At 38.5% G+C, this 17,961-nt stretch overlaps 2 protein-coding genes across 3 annotated transcripts in view; one reads left to right on the plus strand and one right to left on the minus strand.

The window, feature by feature from the left end:
- The first annotated feature begins 888 nt into the window (after positions 1–888).
- On the plus strand, positions 889–6,248 carry ddit3 (DNA-damage-inducible transcript 3). The gene is made up of 4 exons (XM_061886651.1): positions 889–1,048; positions 4,531–4,593; positions 4,712–4,906; positions 4,969–6,248. The coding sequence occupies exons 3-4, from the start codon at positions 4,751–4,753 to the stop codon at positions 5,698–5,700; spliced, it is 888 nt and encodes a 295-aa protein (XP_061742635.1). The 5' UTR covers positions 889–1,048; positions 4,531–4,593; positions 4,712–4,750; the 3' UTR covers positions 5,701–6,248.
- Positions 5,230–17,961, minus strand: part of mars1 (methionyl-tRNA synthetase 1) — a 37,087-nt gene continuing 24,355 nt past the window's right edge. The window contains exons 16-22 of one of the 2 annotated variants that reach the window (XM_061886567.1): positions 16,028–16,159; positions 15,780–15,884; positions 14,522–14,717; positions 8,782–8,853; positions 8,549–8,575; positions 8,200–8,319; positions 5,230–6,849 (exon numbers count right to left, since the gene is read on the minus strand). In XM_061886567.1, coding sequence (XP_061742551.1) covers positions 6,700–6,849; positions 8,200–8,319; positions 8,549–8,575; positions 8,782–8,853; positions 14,522–14,717; positions 15,780–15,884; positions 16,028–16,159 — 802 coding nt within the window. In that variant the 3' untranslated portion in view covers positions 5,230–6,699. The remainder of the gene's footprint in view (positions 6,850–8,199; positions 8,320–8,548; positions 8,576–8,781; positions 8,854–14,521; positions 14,718–15,779; positions 15,885–16,027; positions 16,160–17,961) is intronic. The other variant, XM_061886577.1, reaches the window with a different exon arrangement.

Here is a 17,961-nt window from a genome sequence, read left to right on the forward strand (position 1 = left end):
CGGAAGTCTGTCACAGCTCGAGGGTGCGCGCATGTGACGTAACACCGAACATGTGTCGTGTTTACTTAAAACCTTTTAACATATCTATGACAAATGTGTGCTTTGTTTTAAATATATTTTAATTTACACTGTATGAAAAAAAATTGAAAAAGGAATTTTTACCTTTGCAACCTCACTATACGATTGGCTAAGTTTTATATTCATAGAGAGAGACAGACAGATAAATAGATTGTCTGTCTGACACATAAAATGGACCTGCTATCCACTTTTAAATAAGAAAATCTTTTAAAAATTAAAAAAATATATACAATGTTATTAACAATAATAATATTGAGCCATCACCGCGAAGTCAACCCGAATGTTGAGAAATCAAAAAAATGAGGTCGGAACTTCAAAGCGTCAAACTTGGAGCCGGGCAAACGTTTGTTTAAAAGTCACAAAGTGATTCATTTCGACATTAACGTTCGTTAAAGGCCAGGATTTGAGAGAAAAAACAACTAGTAAGAAAACCAATTGAAGCGTTCGCGTTTCCGGAAACAAACAATTCTTCGACATTGCATGCATATATGTATATATTTAGACTTTTTTTTTTTTGTGTGGTGTGCATGTTCCGTTGAAAGTACTTAATAAAAGATGGTGTTATCCCCAGCTGGAAACGTGTTGCCAAGCATTGCATCATTCCTTTCATGTGACTCCTATACGCCCCAAATTGGTCGTGGCCGCCTCGTGCCTGCATCACTGCGAACTACACACACGCCGGCCGCACAACCCTGCTGCCCACCAAGCCCCGCCTCTCCCGCCTCCCGATTGGATGTCGCCAAGGAAAAACCTACTGCGCCGCTCGCTCCCGATTGGCTCCGACGCATCTTCCACCGGAGCCGAGTTCGGTAGGCCCGTCGCTGCTTATAAACACCGCCGGGAGTTTCCGCGGATCACATTCGGCCGTCAAGTCTGAACAATGGTTAACATGAGCCATCTGCAATTGTTACTAAACTATCACCATTCGATCCGCAGACAGTCGAGAAGGCGAGCGAATAAACGAAAAAGGGTAAGTAGACGATTGACTTCTTTGTGTCTGTCTTTGTCAGTGCTGCGCGAAGTGAAGGATCAAAGTGGTCAACAAGGCTTTTATAATGACAATATACATTTAATTTATTAACACTAACATGTTTCTTCACACTTTCTTTCTTTTGTTGAAGTGCAAAGTGTTGCTCAACGTAAAAGCTCCAAACTTTTCAGCTTTGATAGTCCAAAACAAAAAAGGCAGTTTTTTTTAACAATATTTATATGAAAAAGTACATCATTTAATATACGGCATCCTTCAAAACATGAAGTATATATTTATATATTTGTACTTTGTCTCGCCCAGTCCAGCTTTGCTTTTCCGTGACGTAATTGTCTTAGGTCATACGTCAACAACTTATTATTCACTATTGTTAAAGCAATCTTAAAATATTTTAACACTATTTGTAAATAAAGTCCTTGCTTGGGTATGTTTTCATGCAGAATTAAAAAAAAGCAAGATGTCACTAACAAACGTTACACACAAATAATTACATCAGTGGTTCTTTACCTTGTTGGAGGTACAGAACCCCACCAGTTACACAGCGCATTCACCGAACACTTTAGTGAAACATAAAATGTTGTTTTTTTTTCAAATTCAAGACAAAGTTACATGTTTTGGTAACACTTTAGTATGGGGAACATATTCTAAGTAACAAAGACTTAATTTGGAGTTATTTGGACACTAGGGGAACATATTCTAAGTAATAATACTTTATTTTAGAGTTATTTGGTTAGGGTCACGGTTAGAGTTATAATAAGGCCATGCCGAATAAGGCATTAATTAGTACTTAATGAGTAGTTAGGAACCAATATGTTACTAATTTGCATATTAATAAGCAACTAATTAATGTTGAATATGTTTCCCATACTTATGTTACCATGTGTTTTTACTGGTGCACAAAATGAACCGTGCATGAACATCACCTTGTTCAAACAACAAAACCAAGACAGTGCATAAACTCACAAAAAATTACACACCAGCAAATCAGTCAGCTGTTGCCGTATCAGTAATACGCCGATAGGGAGAAGTTTGTATTTACACGAAGAGTCGGGTGTGTTTTGACCTCCGCCGAACCGCTGAGGTCGAGTCACCGAACCCAGGTTAAGAACCACTGAATTACATATACAACTTTTCTTCCATTTTTATATCAAATAAACATGACAGCCAATTGACTACTTTTTAAATTTCACCTTGTTTTTAACGACACTGCATGTAATAAATAGGAGCATTTAAATAAGTCGCAATCTAATTATTTATTTAAATTTTTTAGTTTTAAATTTTTTAGTTATATCTCTTATTATTAATAATGAACATTACATTGTTTTCATTTGTATATTTCATTTAACTGTAGTTTGATAAGAAAAATACACTTATTTCAAAGTGTAATAATTTGCATTTATAATAAAAACGTTTCATATTTGATGTATGTATTAATGCATAGGTGTCAACTCAAGGCCTGGGGGTCAGAACTGGTCCGCCACGTCAATTTGTGTGGCCCCCGAGAGGTTGGAAATAATGTGTAAATAAAATACTTTATCTTTTCTCATGGAATGTATTACAAAAATAAATGTACTGCGTACAATTACATATATTTACACTATCTTTTCTTAATAAATGCATTACAAAATAAGTGTACTGCGTAGAATTACATATATTTACGCTTTAATCATATCTAATAATAAAACATATCATCATACATTTCAAAACAATGTTATTGTCAAATCAAGATAAATACTTAAATATCTGCATTGACTTGTGATTTTAAAGCAATTAATCCAACAAACTGTTCATGTAAAAATTTGAGTAAAATCCACTTCCAATATAGAGTAATATTACACTATAAAACACAACAACCCTAGATTTTACAGTATAGAAAACGTACAATAATATTTACGTAAAAAACATACTAAATATATCAACAACTTATTATCATTGTTAAAGCAATCTAAAATATTTAACACAATTTGTAATTAAATTCCTTCCTTGGATATTTCATGCAGAATTAAAAAAGCAATATGTCACGTTACACAAAAATAATTACACAAGAATGAATGGAGTTTTTGTGGTTGTAGCCGCAGTGTATATTTAATTCACTGACTGTCAACCTTTTTGGAAAATGTTAAATCATGAATTTCAATCTGTTTTTTGTCCTCTTGTTTGTCCATCTTCCTTATTTAGGGACAACCTTTGAGCACAGGGGGCGCAATTGTAACGATTGTCGTCGTTATTTAAAAGTTAATAATCACAAAATGTATTGTTTTGTGTGATATCAACAGCCCAAAATAACATTTATTGTAATTCATAACATTAATATTTGAAGTTAACAGCCTAAAAGAAAAATCACTAATGTAAGTCCTGCGGTTTTTTTGCAAGAGCCCATAAAATCCTTAATTGTAATTGACAATATTTACATTTTGTATATCACTGCATGTAAAATTAACTTTTATTTTCACATCTTTGATCATAAATGTAATAAATTCATAAAGAATACTTGCCAATATCAGCATATACTTATGTATTTTGATTAAAAAAAGTTATCACAGAACAAAACAAAAACATTAATTTAAGTGCTGTGTTTTTTGCAACAGTCCCAAAAAATCCTTATCAAAAACTATTAAATTTTGTATATTAACTTCCCTCATGTCTTTGATCATACATGTAATTAAAAAAAGATGTTTATGCTAAATCTGTATTGTTTTGTCTGATATCAAAAGCCCAAAATACAATTTATTGTAATTCACTAACGTAAGTTTTGCATTTTTTGCAACAGGCCAAAAAAATTTATAAATTTGACAATATTTACATTTTGTATATCACTGCCCGTAAAATCCACTTTTATTTTCACATCTTTGATCATAAATGTAATAAATTCATATACAATACTTACCAATATCAGCATATACATACGTATTTTAATTACCAATGTGTATACATGTATTTTAATTAAAATAAGTTAACAGCACAGAACAAAACAAACATTAATATAAGTGTTGTATTTATTGCAACAGTCCAAAAAAATCCTTATTAAAAATATTAAAATGTTGTATATTAACTGCCCCAAAAATTCACTTTTTTCATGAAGTGTGTATTTATTGCAACAGTCCAAAAAAATCCTTATTAAACATATTTAAATTTTGTATATTAACTGCCCCAAAAATTCACTTTTTTCATGTCTTTGATCTAAATTTAATTAAAAAAAAGATATTTAACAAAATCAGCAAATACATTTCAAAATAAACAGCACAAACAAAAAACACACAAATGTTAATGTTGTGTTGATTTGCAATAGTCCATAAAATCCTTAATTGTAATTGACAATATTTTAATTTTTTTATTAACTTCTTCCAAAAATCCACATATTTGATCATAAGTAATAATAACGTCAAAAATATATTTTACAATATCAGCAAATAAAGATGTATTTTTATGGAAAACACTAATCCACATTTATTTTTTTCTTGCAGATTTGTAGGGGTGAATTATCTCCAACAAATTCACAGACTTGATTAAGGGAGTCCTTTTAAAAGGTAAATGCTGTGCTTGTGTACGTGACGTGCTTTTGCACAACTGAGGACACTTTTCATGCAACGTAAAAAAGTTTGAAGGACTCACCAGTAGCAACTTTCCCCCCTGGCTGTCCGTCAGGTCCAGCGTGAGCCGTGTGACTGTGCGTTGTGAGAAGATATGACTGCCGAGTGGCTCCACCTGCCCCCACCGTACCCCCCCGGCGCGGAGCCGCTGTGTGGTGCAGACTTGGAGGCGTGGTATGAGGACCTGCAGGATATTCTGGGCTCGGACACGGGAGGGGCCAAGCTGGCACGCGCCCCCTCGTGCGGCGAGGTCAGCGACACTTGTAATGGCGGGCACTTACCAAGTACTACTTGCTGTTTTTCTACTTACAGAAGGAACCCGAGTTCTTGGATGTTCTGGAGAGTTGCTCACTCACGTGGTTGACGGACGGAGGTCAGACGTGGGGCGAGGGCGTCCAGAGGGCAACGGAGCACATCCACGACCCTCAGCCTCTGCATCACACCTCGTCTTCCTCTTCCTCCTCGTCCTGCTTGACTCCGGTAGAAGAGCGGAAGGCGGAGACGAGAAGCGGCGACGGTGACCTGTTGCCCCCTGAGTTCTTCGAGTTGCTGAGCGATGGAGGAGTAGGGATGGTAGATTCAAGCGGGGCAGTGATTAGCAGCGGTTATTATTACCATCATCACCAGGCTAACAGTGCGTACCCAGCGTCTCCATCCGCCAGCGAGGAAGAGTCGCCCTGCGTTCCGGATTCTCCATCCTGCTCCTCCTCGTCCGCCTCAGAGTCGCCTTCCCAGCGCTGCTCGTCCCCGTCGTCGTTCGTCTCGTCCCCGTCCATCTACTCGCCCTCCCGCCACGGCAAGCGCAAGAGGAGCGCCGGCAACGACGATGCCCAGTTGTCCCCGGGCAGCTCGGCGCAGCGTACGTCCTCGTCATATTTGTCCGCCAAGAAGAGTCGCAAGGAGAGGGAGCAAGAGAATGAGAGGAAAGTGCAGGAGTTGACCGAGCAGAACGAGCGTCTGAAGGCCGAGATCGAGAGGTTGGGAGAAGAGGTGCAGCGGACGCGTCGCGCGCTCATCGAGAGACTTGTCAACACCAGGAAGTGAAGCCAAGGCGAGAATAAAGTGTGTAAGAAATGCTCCGTAAGACTGGAAAGTATGGAAAACCAAAGATGTTTGAAAGGCTGAAGAATGTGATGAGAAAACAAGAAGAAAGACACAGCATGTGACAAAGAAGAGGAAGTGATTGATTCATTATTGCAATTCATTGTAACTCCTCTTTTAAAAGGGCTGCAATCAGAGATTATTTGTCCCAATATGCGCAGAGCGAAGGAGCTCAGGAAGTTTTCATTTTGTGAGTATTACTATTTTTATGGAAAACATTTTGTAATCACAGGTGACTGTACGTGTATTTAGATAGAGCAGCTTTTGTATTTACTGGTGGTTTATCTCCACTCGCTATTTTTGTAAAACTGTAATAACTAGGTTACTGTACACATTTGTACTGTCCCATTTGTCTACTTTTCTTACTAAAGTCCCCAAAATTTTCTATTCAATGAATTTGCATGATTTATTACTGGAATTTACTTAAAGGGTTTCCTTTTTTTGTCAATGTACTCACACATTTGCAATAAACAGAATACTTTTTTTTTAAACCTTGTTTATTGACTTGTTAATGCATGATTTATTTGGTAAAAATGTATTTGCAGAAAATAGGAAAAGAGTTGAATCATAAGTGTTGATTGTTGATAGTTAAAACTATATTTAAAAAAAAATCAAATGCACAGAGCACATTCGGAGGCCATTATTACAGCTAGAGTATAAAATCAGTTTCTCTTGGTGGAGGGATTTTTCCAAATCCCTCCATTCTTTAGCAGAATTCATTTGACTCCCTTTGTGTGTTTTCATTTCCCCGCCGGCCTCACCAGCATTCCATTACCCCTCAGTGCCAGCACCATGTTGTCTTAGATCCCGTCACAGCTTTGCCTTTGGCTAACACCCTCATCTCGCCGTCTACATCATGTTCCTTTTCCTCCAGTACCGCACCTCAAAGCCACTTCCCCCCTCCTACCACTAACCTCACACCGTTTGGAACTTTTCTGCGTCTCATTTCTTTTTGGCCTTGACGAGCGCGGGCTCGGGGCTTTTCCCCTCGGACAAGACCAGCTGCTTCTTCAGCTCCAACAGTTTGGCCACTTCAGCCGTGACCGCCGCCTTGTCCGCCTTCTGCGCTTTAAGGGCTCGCACCTTCTCGCCCTAGCAGATAAAAAAAAAAAAAAAAAAAAATAAGGTTTGTATAGCAGTGCTTCTCAATGATTTTCTGTTAAGCCGCAGTTACTTTTTTATTATGTTTTATATTGTCAATTTCTTGTATTTTAGTTTTTGCTATTTTAGCCCAATTTCCCATGTTAGCTGTTTTTGCATCAAGACAAATTTATTGTATGTGAAATGTAGCAATAAAAAAAGTTTCTGATAAGTATACTTTGTCATATTCCCCATGTGGGCCCGACAAACTTTTTGAGAAGAGCTGCTATATGTGAACTTTCAATTAGGAGGGAAAATATAAATATATTCCTTTATCAACCTAACCTCATGTATATATAATAAGACAAAAAGCTAATGTTTAAATTCTTATTTGTTTCTTAAGCACAAACATTGACCGCATTACAGAGAAATTGGTTTGTTACATGTAATACTTGATATCAATATCTTTGGTAGGATGAAAATGTGATAAAATATGAAAAATAAAAACAAGCTGAACGAAACATACATTTTATTAAAGCATCACATAAACGATTGTGTACAAACACATTCAATAAGGACTGATTTGAAAGCTGCGTGATTTTGTTTAGGAGTAACAAAAGAAACATTGGTTTGGTCATGTCAAAACACAAAAGTCGGAAATGCAGATTTTATTGGGTGATATGTACGTATATTTTTTGGACCTTCTTCCCCTAGCAAATAAAATGCTCAGATTTCTACATGTGAACATTTCAGTTAGCAAGGAAGATATAAATATATTCCGCCAATAACCTTAGTATTAGCCTCATGTACAGAAGAGGAATCTATAAAAAGAAAAACCACAAATGTTTAAATTCCTATTAGTTTCTTACAAACTTAAATTATTTGAGGTAGGATTTTTAAAACATTTGAATAGTGCTTTGGTTTAATATGTGTGTTATTTGATATTAATATTGTGATACTGAAAAAAAACAGTAGGAAATGCACATTTATTAAAAAAGTTCTTACATTTAAAAAATGCCTTTTAGTTTGAAAGCTTGATTTGATTTCAATATTTAGCAGTAATACAAAAACATTGGTTTACCGGTAATCATGTCCCAACACAAAGTACGAAAGGTAGATTTTTTTTCTAGCGCATAAAAAAACAATTTGTAACAAACCTGTGCAAAAAAAAGTTGAATTAAAATAACACACAAACGTTAATAGCTCTTTGCTTTGATATGAATGCAGTATTTGCTATTTCTACTACGCATTAAAAACTGTGCATTGATTTTAGTTATATGATTACATTTTGACGTTGAGTTGACTTAGTGTGAGTTAATATGAAACTTGTGAAAAGAGTCAGGTTGACTTGCGTGCCCTCACCTGCTCCGCCACGGCCTGCGTCAGCTGCCTGGCTTTTTCCGGGTCCGCTGCGTTGACTGCAGCCACCTCGACATCTGCGGCAGCGAGAGCGGGTGTGCTGGCAGCGCTTTGAGACGCTGTCTTGAGTGTGCAAACAGAAGATATGATTATTCTCCAAAGGCGTGACTTCCTTCATTTTAGACAATAAGAGCCATCAGTCGAGGCGTCGACAGAATTTCACGAGTGGCAATGAGCAAGTAGACAAGACTCATGCTGGACTCTCGGCGATAAGTCAACATTAAAATGAGCTGCTAGTATGAGTGAAAGCATGCAAACATTCAAACTTTACACAAAAAAGGCCGATGGATACCTTCTTTTTTGCTGGTTCATCTTCAGGCTAGAGACAAAGGCGGTGATGGAAAGGTTTAGAAAGGGAATTATCTTTATCCGCATGATTAATGCATCAAATACAAAACCGCTTTAGATCATATAGCGAAAAACACGAAGCGACAAAGTATTCAGTCTGTTCGGACAATTTGCAGAGCTATTCATCACACCAGCAAGCACATTACAAGTAGCAAACACACAAACAACATCACATACCTGCTGTCCCCCAAATCTCTTCTTCAAAGCCTCAATCTGCTCCACCTCCAGTTTCTGGAACAATGGACTAACCTGGGGGAATACGGTGTTCAGTTATTAAAACATAAACACTCATTCTGTCTTATGATTAGTGTGAATCTTTGGGCACCTAAATATTCAACCAGATGCTGATTCCTGAGGTGACAACTCTATTCAGAACCGATTTTTGATCCAACACGATTCTTGATTCACACAAATTCTCACAATGTAGTATTTGGTATAATAATTTGGTAACACTTTAGTATGGGTAATGTATTTGCCATTAATTAGTTGCTTATTACTGTGATGAAGTGGCGACTGGTCCAGGGTGTACCCCGCCTTCCGCCCCGATTGTAGCTGAAATAGGCACCAGCGCCCCCTGCGATCTCAAGGGGAATAAGCGGTAGGAAATGGATGGATAGAGAGTTGCTTATTAAAGTAAAATTACTTAATTTGGAGTTATTTGGACACTAGGGGAATATAAAAGTTAGGCTTAGGGTTACTAATAAGCAATAACGGTTAGGGTTAGTTAACTCTTAGTTAATGGCTTACTCCTTGAATAATAAGGCTTTGAAGAATAAGACAACATTCACACACTAGGACCATTTAGTGTTGATGATAGAGCCAATATGTTACTAATTTGCATGTTAATAATCAACTAATTAATGGTGAATATGTGTTCCCCATACTAAAGTGATACCAATCATTTTATAATGAAACTTTTTCATAGGAAAATGCAGGTTAAAAAAAGGATTTCTGGTTGCCTTTAAATTGCATTAAAAAAAATATTTGTAAATTAGATTTTTACTAAAAAAAAAAAAAAAAGATTTGTGATGGTAAAATCCAATAATTTGCTCAGTGGAGAACAATAACTTTCTCAGGAAAAACATGGGGTGAATCTGCATGTTTAGCTTTTTTAAACACGTACAGCAGTGGTCCCCAACCTTTTTGTATCCGCGGACCGGTCAACGCTTAATAGTTTGTCCCGCGGCCCGGGGGGGGGATGGGGAATCTTTTTTTTTTTTTCTTTGTCATGAAAAAGGGAGGTTTTTGTGTTTTTTATGTTGACTTAATAAAAAATTATTCTGCTGCCCGGTACCAATCGGGCCACGGCCTGGTACCGGGCCGCGGCCCAGTGGTTGGGGACCACTGACGTACAGTATTCTAAAAGTTGGACCAGCCTCCACAAGCGTGAGCGAAAAGAAAACACACTTGTTGTTTTTGCATTTCATTATTACTGCCGCTCAACTTCTTTTTAAACTTTTTTGATAATGAAGGATGTTAAAAAGTGAGAGTTGTGAGGCACAAATAATGATTTAATCTTGACAATTAGGAGTGTAAATCTTTAGGCAACCAATGATTCGATCCGCTTCCTGGGGTGACGATTTCATTAAGAATTGATTATCGATTCAACACAATTCTTGGTACAACCCATTGCCGCAATGTATTATTTGGTAATATTTATAATGACACTTTTTCAACACAGGTTACTTAGAAAATCTCCTTCTGGTTGCACAGGGATGGCCTCAAACCTATCTTTAAAAATGGATCGTTCCGAATAGGAATTGTGATTCAGATATTTTTTTCATTGTAAATATTTTACTGAGATCAAAGATCTCTTTTCCAAGGGAGACCTGGCCAAGAGGGCAGCAGCAAGGTTATTTTAAAAACAGTGAACAACACATAAAACATAAAATTTACAATATTAAAACTTGCTCACATAACACGTGCAGACAGACAAGGACGACTGCAATCCTTTCACAGAAGCATTAAACTCATTTAATTTAACAAGGGTTTGAAGTTGAAGATTCGATTGTAGGTTATTCCAAGCCTTCGGTGCTGAAAACTTAAATGCTTTCTTCCCCAATTCAGTTCTTACTTTGAGGACAACACATTTCAAAACATTCATTGAACGAAGATTGTGAGTTCCTTAGCCATCCATCCATCCATTTTCTACCCTTTATTCCCTTTGGGGTCGCGGGGGGCGCTGGTGCCTGTCTCAGCTACAATTGGGCGGGAGGCGGGGTACACCCTGGACAAGTCGCCACCTCATCGCAGGGCCAACACAGATAGACAACATTCACACTCACATTCACACACTAGGGCCAATTTAGTGTTGCCAATCAACATATCCCCAGGTGCATGTCTTTGGAGGTGGGAGGGAGCCGGAGTACCCGGAGGGAACCCAAGCAGTCACGGGGGGGACAAGCAAACTTCACACAGAAAGATCCCAAGCCCGGGATTGAACCCATGACTACTCAGGACATTCGTATTGTGAGGCAGATGCACTGACCCCTCTTCCACCGTGCTGCCCGTGACTTCCTTGTTTCCTTGTTAAAAGACAAGATAGATAAGATGGACTGATACCCAGAAGGGTTTTGTAGATGAACGCATACCAATGATTGAGGCATCGAGCACATAAAGACGTCCAGTTAACCATTGTGCATAATCAATGAAAAAAATTGATGTGAATCAATTGTTTTTGTGCACCCCTGATGACAATTAAAAAATTAACACGCTTTTACGCCCGGGTGTAACGGTATGGAATTGTAACTGTTCGGTACATTTTGAGTGTAGTAAGGTACAAAATACAAAACATAAAACTGCTGAGATTCCGTGTTACCAGCTGTAATGATTCTTAAATGAAAAATAAATAAATATGATGATTACATCATATTGAACAAGATTCCTTTTTAGAAAAGTAAAAGGATACAACTACTACTGTTGCACATGCTTGTAAAAGTTAGAATTTTTCTTTAAACACCCTAACTTGTTAACCATTCCATCCATCCATTTTCTACCGCTTGTCCCTTTTGGGGTCGCGGGGGGTGCTGGAGCCTATCTCAGCTGTATTCGGGCGGAAGGCGCTGTACACCCTGGACAAGTCGCCAACTCATCGTAGGGCCAACACAGATAGACAGACAACATTCACACACTAGGACCATTTAGTGTTGCCAATCAACCTATCCCCAGGTGCATGTCTTTGGAGGTGGGAGGGGTCTATCCCCAGGTACATATCTTTGGAGGTGGGAGGAAGTTGGAGTACCCGGAGGGAACCCATGCAGTCACGGGGAGAACATGCAAACTCCACGCAGAAAGATCCCGAGCCCGGGATTGAACTCAGGAACTCAGGACCTTCGTATTGTGAGGCACATGCACCATTGCTAGTAGTCAATACACATTTTATGAAGACAACAGTTCCACCATGCATATGTTATTTAAAAAGTATAAAAATCCTAGCAAGCAAGCATCCGGGAGCTGATGGACTTTCATAGGTTCCACTTTGTTAGCACATTGATGACCAATACAAAATTGGTCGTGTTTGGGGTTGAAGATTTGCCCTTTCCTCCAAAAGTCCCTGTGATGTCCACTTGTTTGCAAGCTCAGGTAAGGCTTGATAACACCTATGGCCTCTCTAGACAGACCAAACATGGTAAAACTGTTTCAGTTTTATGCTCCTAAAATCTGGAATAGTCTTCCTGAAGATGTGAGACGAGCCTCAACATTGGCAATGTTAAAATCCAGCCTTTTAATTGTGCATATGACACATGGAAGTATTGTATCTATAGTATTTGATTCATATTTTAATGAATGAGGATTGTTTTTGTGATGACGGTATTTTCTGATTTTAATTTGAAATATGATTATACTTTTATTTTTGCCTTCTTTTGAATTTTCTTTAAAGCACTTTATTTGCTTGTGTACAAATTGTGCTTTTATAAATAAATTTGCCCTGTCTTGCCCTAATGTGGCCTCACTTGCATTAGAATGTGTATTTTGTGCTTCATGATTCAATTTGGATTACAATATAGTGTGCTATGATTCAAATATTAAAGGTTTAATACTATTATTCCAATTATGGATGCTCTGTTCCCCTCCATACTTGATTCTTTTGAACAAGGTATATTTGTCAGAATTATCTTACAAATTTCCAACATCTAAAAGCTGCTCTTTTTACTCAGAGTGCTTTAAGGAAATAAGACTTCTTTTAACCAATTACATTGGGGCGGTATAGCTCGGTTGGCAGAGTGGCCGTGCCAGCAACTTGAGGGTTCCAGGTGTCCTTGGGCAAGACACTTTACCCACCTGCTCCCAGTGCCACCCACACTGGTTTAAATGTAACTTAGATAATGGGTTTCACTATGTAAAGCGTTTTGAGTCACTAGAGAAAAGCGCTGTATAAATATAATTTATTTCACTTCACAAATTAAATAACTTTATTCGCTGTTCTTAAAAAATTTTCGGAACTTGCAAAGTCAAAACAGTTCAGAAAAAATAAATAAAACGACAAAAGCCTTTTTATGTATTGCTAAGTGCAAAATTAAATGTTAAAATTTTACATTTAAGCCACACATTTGAGACCTCTGTAATATGCCTTGCCGTACAGTCCGTCCCTTAAAACTGTTCTGGTGGGTTTTTTATTTTTATTTTGGCCAACCCCTTGGTGTTGCTACCATTTTGTTTGTGATTTCACTGTCATTTGCTAATCGATATTGATGCATCCAAGAATCGATGGATTAGCACACACCTATTATTTAAAGGCCTACTGAAACCTACTACTACCGACCAAGAAGTCTAGTTTATATATCAATGATGAAATATTAACATTGCAACAAATGCCAATACAGCCGGTTTAGTTTACTAAATTGCAATTTTAAATTTCCTGCGAAGTGTCCTGTTGAAAACGTCGCGGAATGATGACGCTTATGTTGACGCGTGCTTGTGACGTTATTGGTTGTAGCGGACATTTTATCCCAGCACCACTCACGGCTAAAAGTCGTCCGATTTAATCGCATAATTACACAGTATTCTGGACATCTGTGTTGCTGAATCTTTTGCAGTTTGTTCAATTAATAATGGATACTACAAAGAAGAATGCATTAGGTGGAAAGCGGTGTATTTCGGCCGGCTGTAGCAACACAAACACAGCCGGTGTTTCTTTGTTTGTTGTGAAGCTTTAATATGGAACAAAGCAATCCAGCGAACATGTTTCTCTACCACATGTCAACCGTCAGGTTTCTGTGAGAAAATTGTGGTAATAAGTTGGCTCTTACCGTAAATCTGAGCAGAGCTTGTGTCATTCTTCCTGCAGCAGCTGTCAAAGAGGTAGCTGCGACTTTCTTGGCTCCTCCATGGCTTCATTCAGAGACACTGGCGGTCACCACACCCCTCCGACTTTCAGGTATGACTTTATAATCTCAATAAAACACTAGTAACACAATAATAAGATAAGGGATTGTCCAGAATTATCCTAGTAAATGTGTCTAATAACATCTGAATCGCTCCTGCCCTCGTCTTTTTTATTTATTTATTTATTTTTTTTCTTCTAGTCCTTCACTCTCACAATCCTCATCCACGAATCTTTCATCCTCGCTCCAAATAATGGGGAAATTGTCACTTTCTCGGTCAGAATCGCTCGCGCTGTTGTTGTCTATGATTGTAATCAATGTGCGGATGTGAGGAGCCCTCACACCGGTGACGTCACGCGCACTTTCTACTTCCGGTACAAGCAAGGCTTTTTATTAGTGACCAAAAGTTGCGAACTTTATCGTCGATTTTTTCTACTAAATCCTTCCAGCAAAAATATGGCAATATCGCGAAATTGTCAAGTATGACACATAGAATGGACCTGCTATCCCCGTTTAAATAAGAAAATCTCATTTCAGTAGGCCTTTAACCATCATTATTGTCGCCATTCTGGTGAGTGTGCACTAATACTCACGGTTCCAATGCGGTGGCCCACGCCCAGCACGCATGCAAAGGTACCGGTGCCTTGCAACATGGTGTTGACGCAGGATTGAGGGGCATTCAGTTGATCCCTGATGGTCTGGCTGACTGCTGGCATGTAGGGCAGCAGCATAACTGACAGCAGACAAGCGATGTTGACGGTCACACCAGTGACAGTGCCTGCACGCTGCCTGCAGGGAACACATAGCAAGGAATCATCTAATCATTTCCTTTGACGTCCTTGGACAAATGTTATTTGTAGTCCAGTGCAGTGTTTTTCAACTTGTTTTGAGCCAAGGCACATTTTTTTAATTGAAAAAATGCGGAGGCACACCACCAGCAGAAAACATAAAAAAATGAAACTCAGAGCCAATATTGACAGTAAAAAGTTGTTCTCGCAATTGTTGGATATGAACTTGTTTTGAGTTTTTTGCTGTTTGCCTGTGGGTAGTCTTCCCGTTCTTGTTTTGCGCTCCTATTTTGATAGTTTTCCTGTTTTGTTGGTATTTTCCTGTCGCAGTTTAATTTCTTCCCTGAGCGCTATTCCCCACATCTACTTTGTTTCAGCAATCAAGATTATTTCAGTTGTGTGGACGCTATCCTTTTTTTGTGTGGACGTTGTTGATTGTCACGTCATGTACGGATGTACTTTGTGGACGCTGTCTGCTCCACAAGCTGTAAGTCTTTTCTGTCATCTAGCATTTTGTTTTTGTTTACTTTGTAGCCAATTCAGTTTTAATTTTGTTCTGCATAGCCATCCCTGAGCTTCAATGCCTTTTCTTAGTGGCACCCGCCTTTAGTTTATTTTTGGTTTAAGCATTAGATACCTTTTGACCTGCGCTGCTTCCAGCCTATTGTGATCATGACAAAGCAATTAGCTACCTGCTGCCACCTACTGATACGTAAAAGTATTAAACGGTTACTCTGCCGAGCTCTACACAGTGCAGATATTCAACAACGGCACATTATTTGCGGATTATAATTACCGGTACTGGTTTGCAAAAAATATTTTAAACGTGAAATTACGTGAAAGGACAATCTCCCACAACACACCAGAATGTATCTCACGGTACACCAGTGCACACAGTGGTTGAAAAACACTGGTCCAGTGTATGGTCAAGTGGTTCGAGAAATACAAATGAACAAACGCTTTTCTAATAGCTAGCCGATTCTCGCTTTTGGATTGAAAATAAGCAAAGGTATTTCATCCATCTCCCCTGCATTATATACCATATAGGTCTTCATAATCTCACCGTTCTGCATCTCCTCCCTTGATCTTCTTCCAGGGTTCATTGACTTGAATGTACTGGTTGCCATGGCGAGAAATGTTGAGGATGTGTTTCAGAGCATCACGAATTCTGGTAGAGGACAAAATCCAGTTCCAGTTCAAACAGTTAATCATTAAAACATCACAAAAAAGTAGAGAACGGGCTTGAAACTGACAGCATATCCAATGCACTGTATGCATAAATACATTTGTGTGCAATTCATGTGGTCTTACTTGACTTTGTCCATGAGCTGGATGTACTGCTGGAGCTCCCAGCCCACTAAAGCCAAGAGCTTCTTATCTTCCTGCAGCAGCTCCATCACAGGCACAGAGCCATCAAAGAACTTAGAAACAAACATGCCGCCTCTGGAGAATCGAAGGAGGGTTGAAGGCGGGTGGAGAAAAACAGAAAAGCAGAAAAAAAACAGGGGTCAGAAAAAAGTGCGTGAGAAGTGTCAGAAAGACAGCTAAAATCAGGAGGGAGAAAATGCTAAATAAGAAAGGCGTGTTACTCCACTCGCTAATTGAGGATGAAATATGGATCGTGTAATGCAGCACTGGGTTGACGTAAATGAACATAACAGGTCTGCTTTGAGCCTCGTTGCTAGAAAATAATTGAGCTGAGTTGTATGTGCAAATCAGCAGGATGCTTATAGTGAGAGGCTGACATGTCTGACGCAACGCGGTAATCTATAATTGACTAAATTCAACGCCTCTCAAGGAGAGTGGGCTACGTCTAAAAAGGCTTTGACAAGGCTGTCATATTTACAACGAGCAGTGGTCCTGATGTGGGAGCGGAGCAGACTTTGCCTGACCTGCATTCTTACATTTTCTATTGCGAGAGTGCGAGAAAGTGCGATGGCTGATGATATTGTGCGGTGAGGACTTGTTTCAAGCTACTGTCTACCTCCACCACCTCAAGCTGGATGCAGTTTAAGATCTTTTAAAAGCAATTCGGCATCAACGCTGCTGCCTGAGAACAATTTGCAAGATCAAGGTGCTTTGGGGAAAAACTCTCTTTGAAGCAGGATTTAACCCCCAATCTTTTTAAAAGCCATCAAAGTGGCGGTCTAATTGGGCTGATATTACACCATAGCAAACATGTTTTAAAAAAAGTGGGGACGATCTCTCGTAATAGTTAGGTCTCCTACATTCCCAAATCATATTTCTTAATTGGACTTGATTCCAATTAAAAAATTAAAAAAAAAAGAAAAGAAAGAGTTATTTCAAAAATTGCCCTTTTAAGCAAAAGGGACTTTTTAAAATGATGTTCGTGCAGCAAGTCTCTTAAGCCTGTTTAAGAGCATAAAACTTCACCACTTCTGAGAGAATAAGTGCTTACACGGTTGCTTTTCATGATGTCAGAGAGGAAAAAGCTCATCCATCATGGACATGATACTGCCTCTGACCTGTGTATATGCCGATCAAAGTAAGCTTTGCTACACATCTTAAAATCTGTCAGTTAGCTACAGACATGGGAGCTCTAAGATCACTTAATCATTCAGTTTTTCTTCAAGCTAAGTTATCATGATGTTGCTATTAACATTTGAGTGTAATGTTAGTATTGTAGTCAACATAGCTAAGCTAGTGTTACTAATGTTTATGTCCTTCTGTCCCACAACTTATGTTTTGGTGAGGTGGCTGGCGTTTGAACAAGATATACACCCAGTCGTCTTCCATTGTCGACCATAACAGCTATGTATTACACATGCGCATAAAAGTAACAATGTAATCATGTTATAAAAATTGCATTTGTTTTTTGTTTGTCCACATCCACATATGTATTTTCCCAAGCGGCATCTAGGGTGTTAAACAATCTCCATCCGTACAAGTGTAGTTTGAATACAATCTATGTTCGCATTAAAAAACATTCACTGGGCTGTCATTTGCATTTTGTCCAACCAGAAGCCTACAAAAGTCAACTTGATGTCATTATTACACATTTGTTCATCGTGTGTTTTTTCACCTCTTGACCATTATTGCCAACTCCATATGAGTTGAAAGCGTTGAGAGAAAGAGGGAATTACTGTGGAGTTAAAAAAAAACAAAAAAAAAACTAATATATTGATGGTGCTCTCAAGTATTAAATAATTGATGAAACTTTGTACTACAGCAAAATTCAATTTTGATGAGACTGGACTTTTCTGGAAAATTATCCTAAAGCAGAC

Source organism: Nerophis ophidion, linkage group LG02 (assembly GCF_033978795.1).
Source record: "Nerophis ophidion isolate RoL-2023_Sa linkage group LG02, RoL_Noph_v1.0, whole genome shotgun sequence".
NCBI classification, from domain to species: Eukaryota; Metazoa; Chordata; class Actinopteri; order Syngnathiformes; family Syngnathidae; genus Nerophis; species Nerophis ophidion.

Bases quoted from the DNA above. Each gene is read 5' to 3' on its own strand.
- ddit3 (XM_061886651.1), top strand. From the start codon at position 4,751: ATGACTGCCGAGTGGCTCCACCTGCCCCCACCGTACCCCCCCGGCGCG. The intron at 4,907-4,968 runs GTCAGCGACACT...TTCTACTTACAG, and splicing joins GCGCCCCCTCGTGCGGCGAG to AAGGAACCCGAGTTCTTGGA.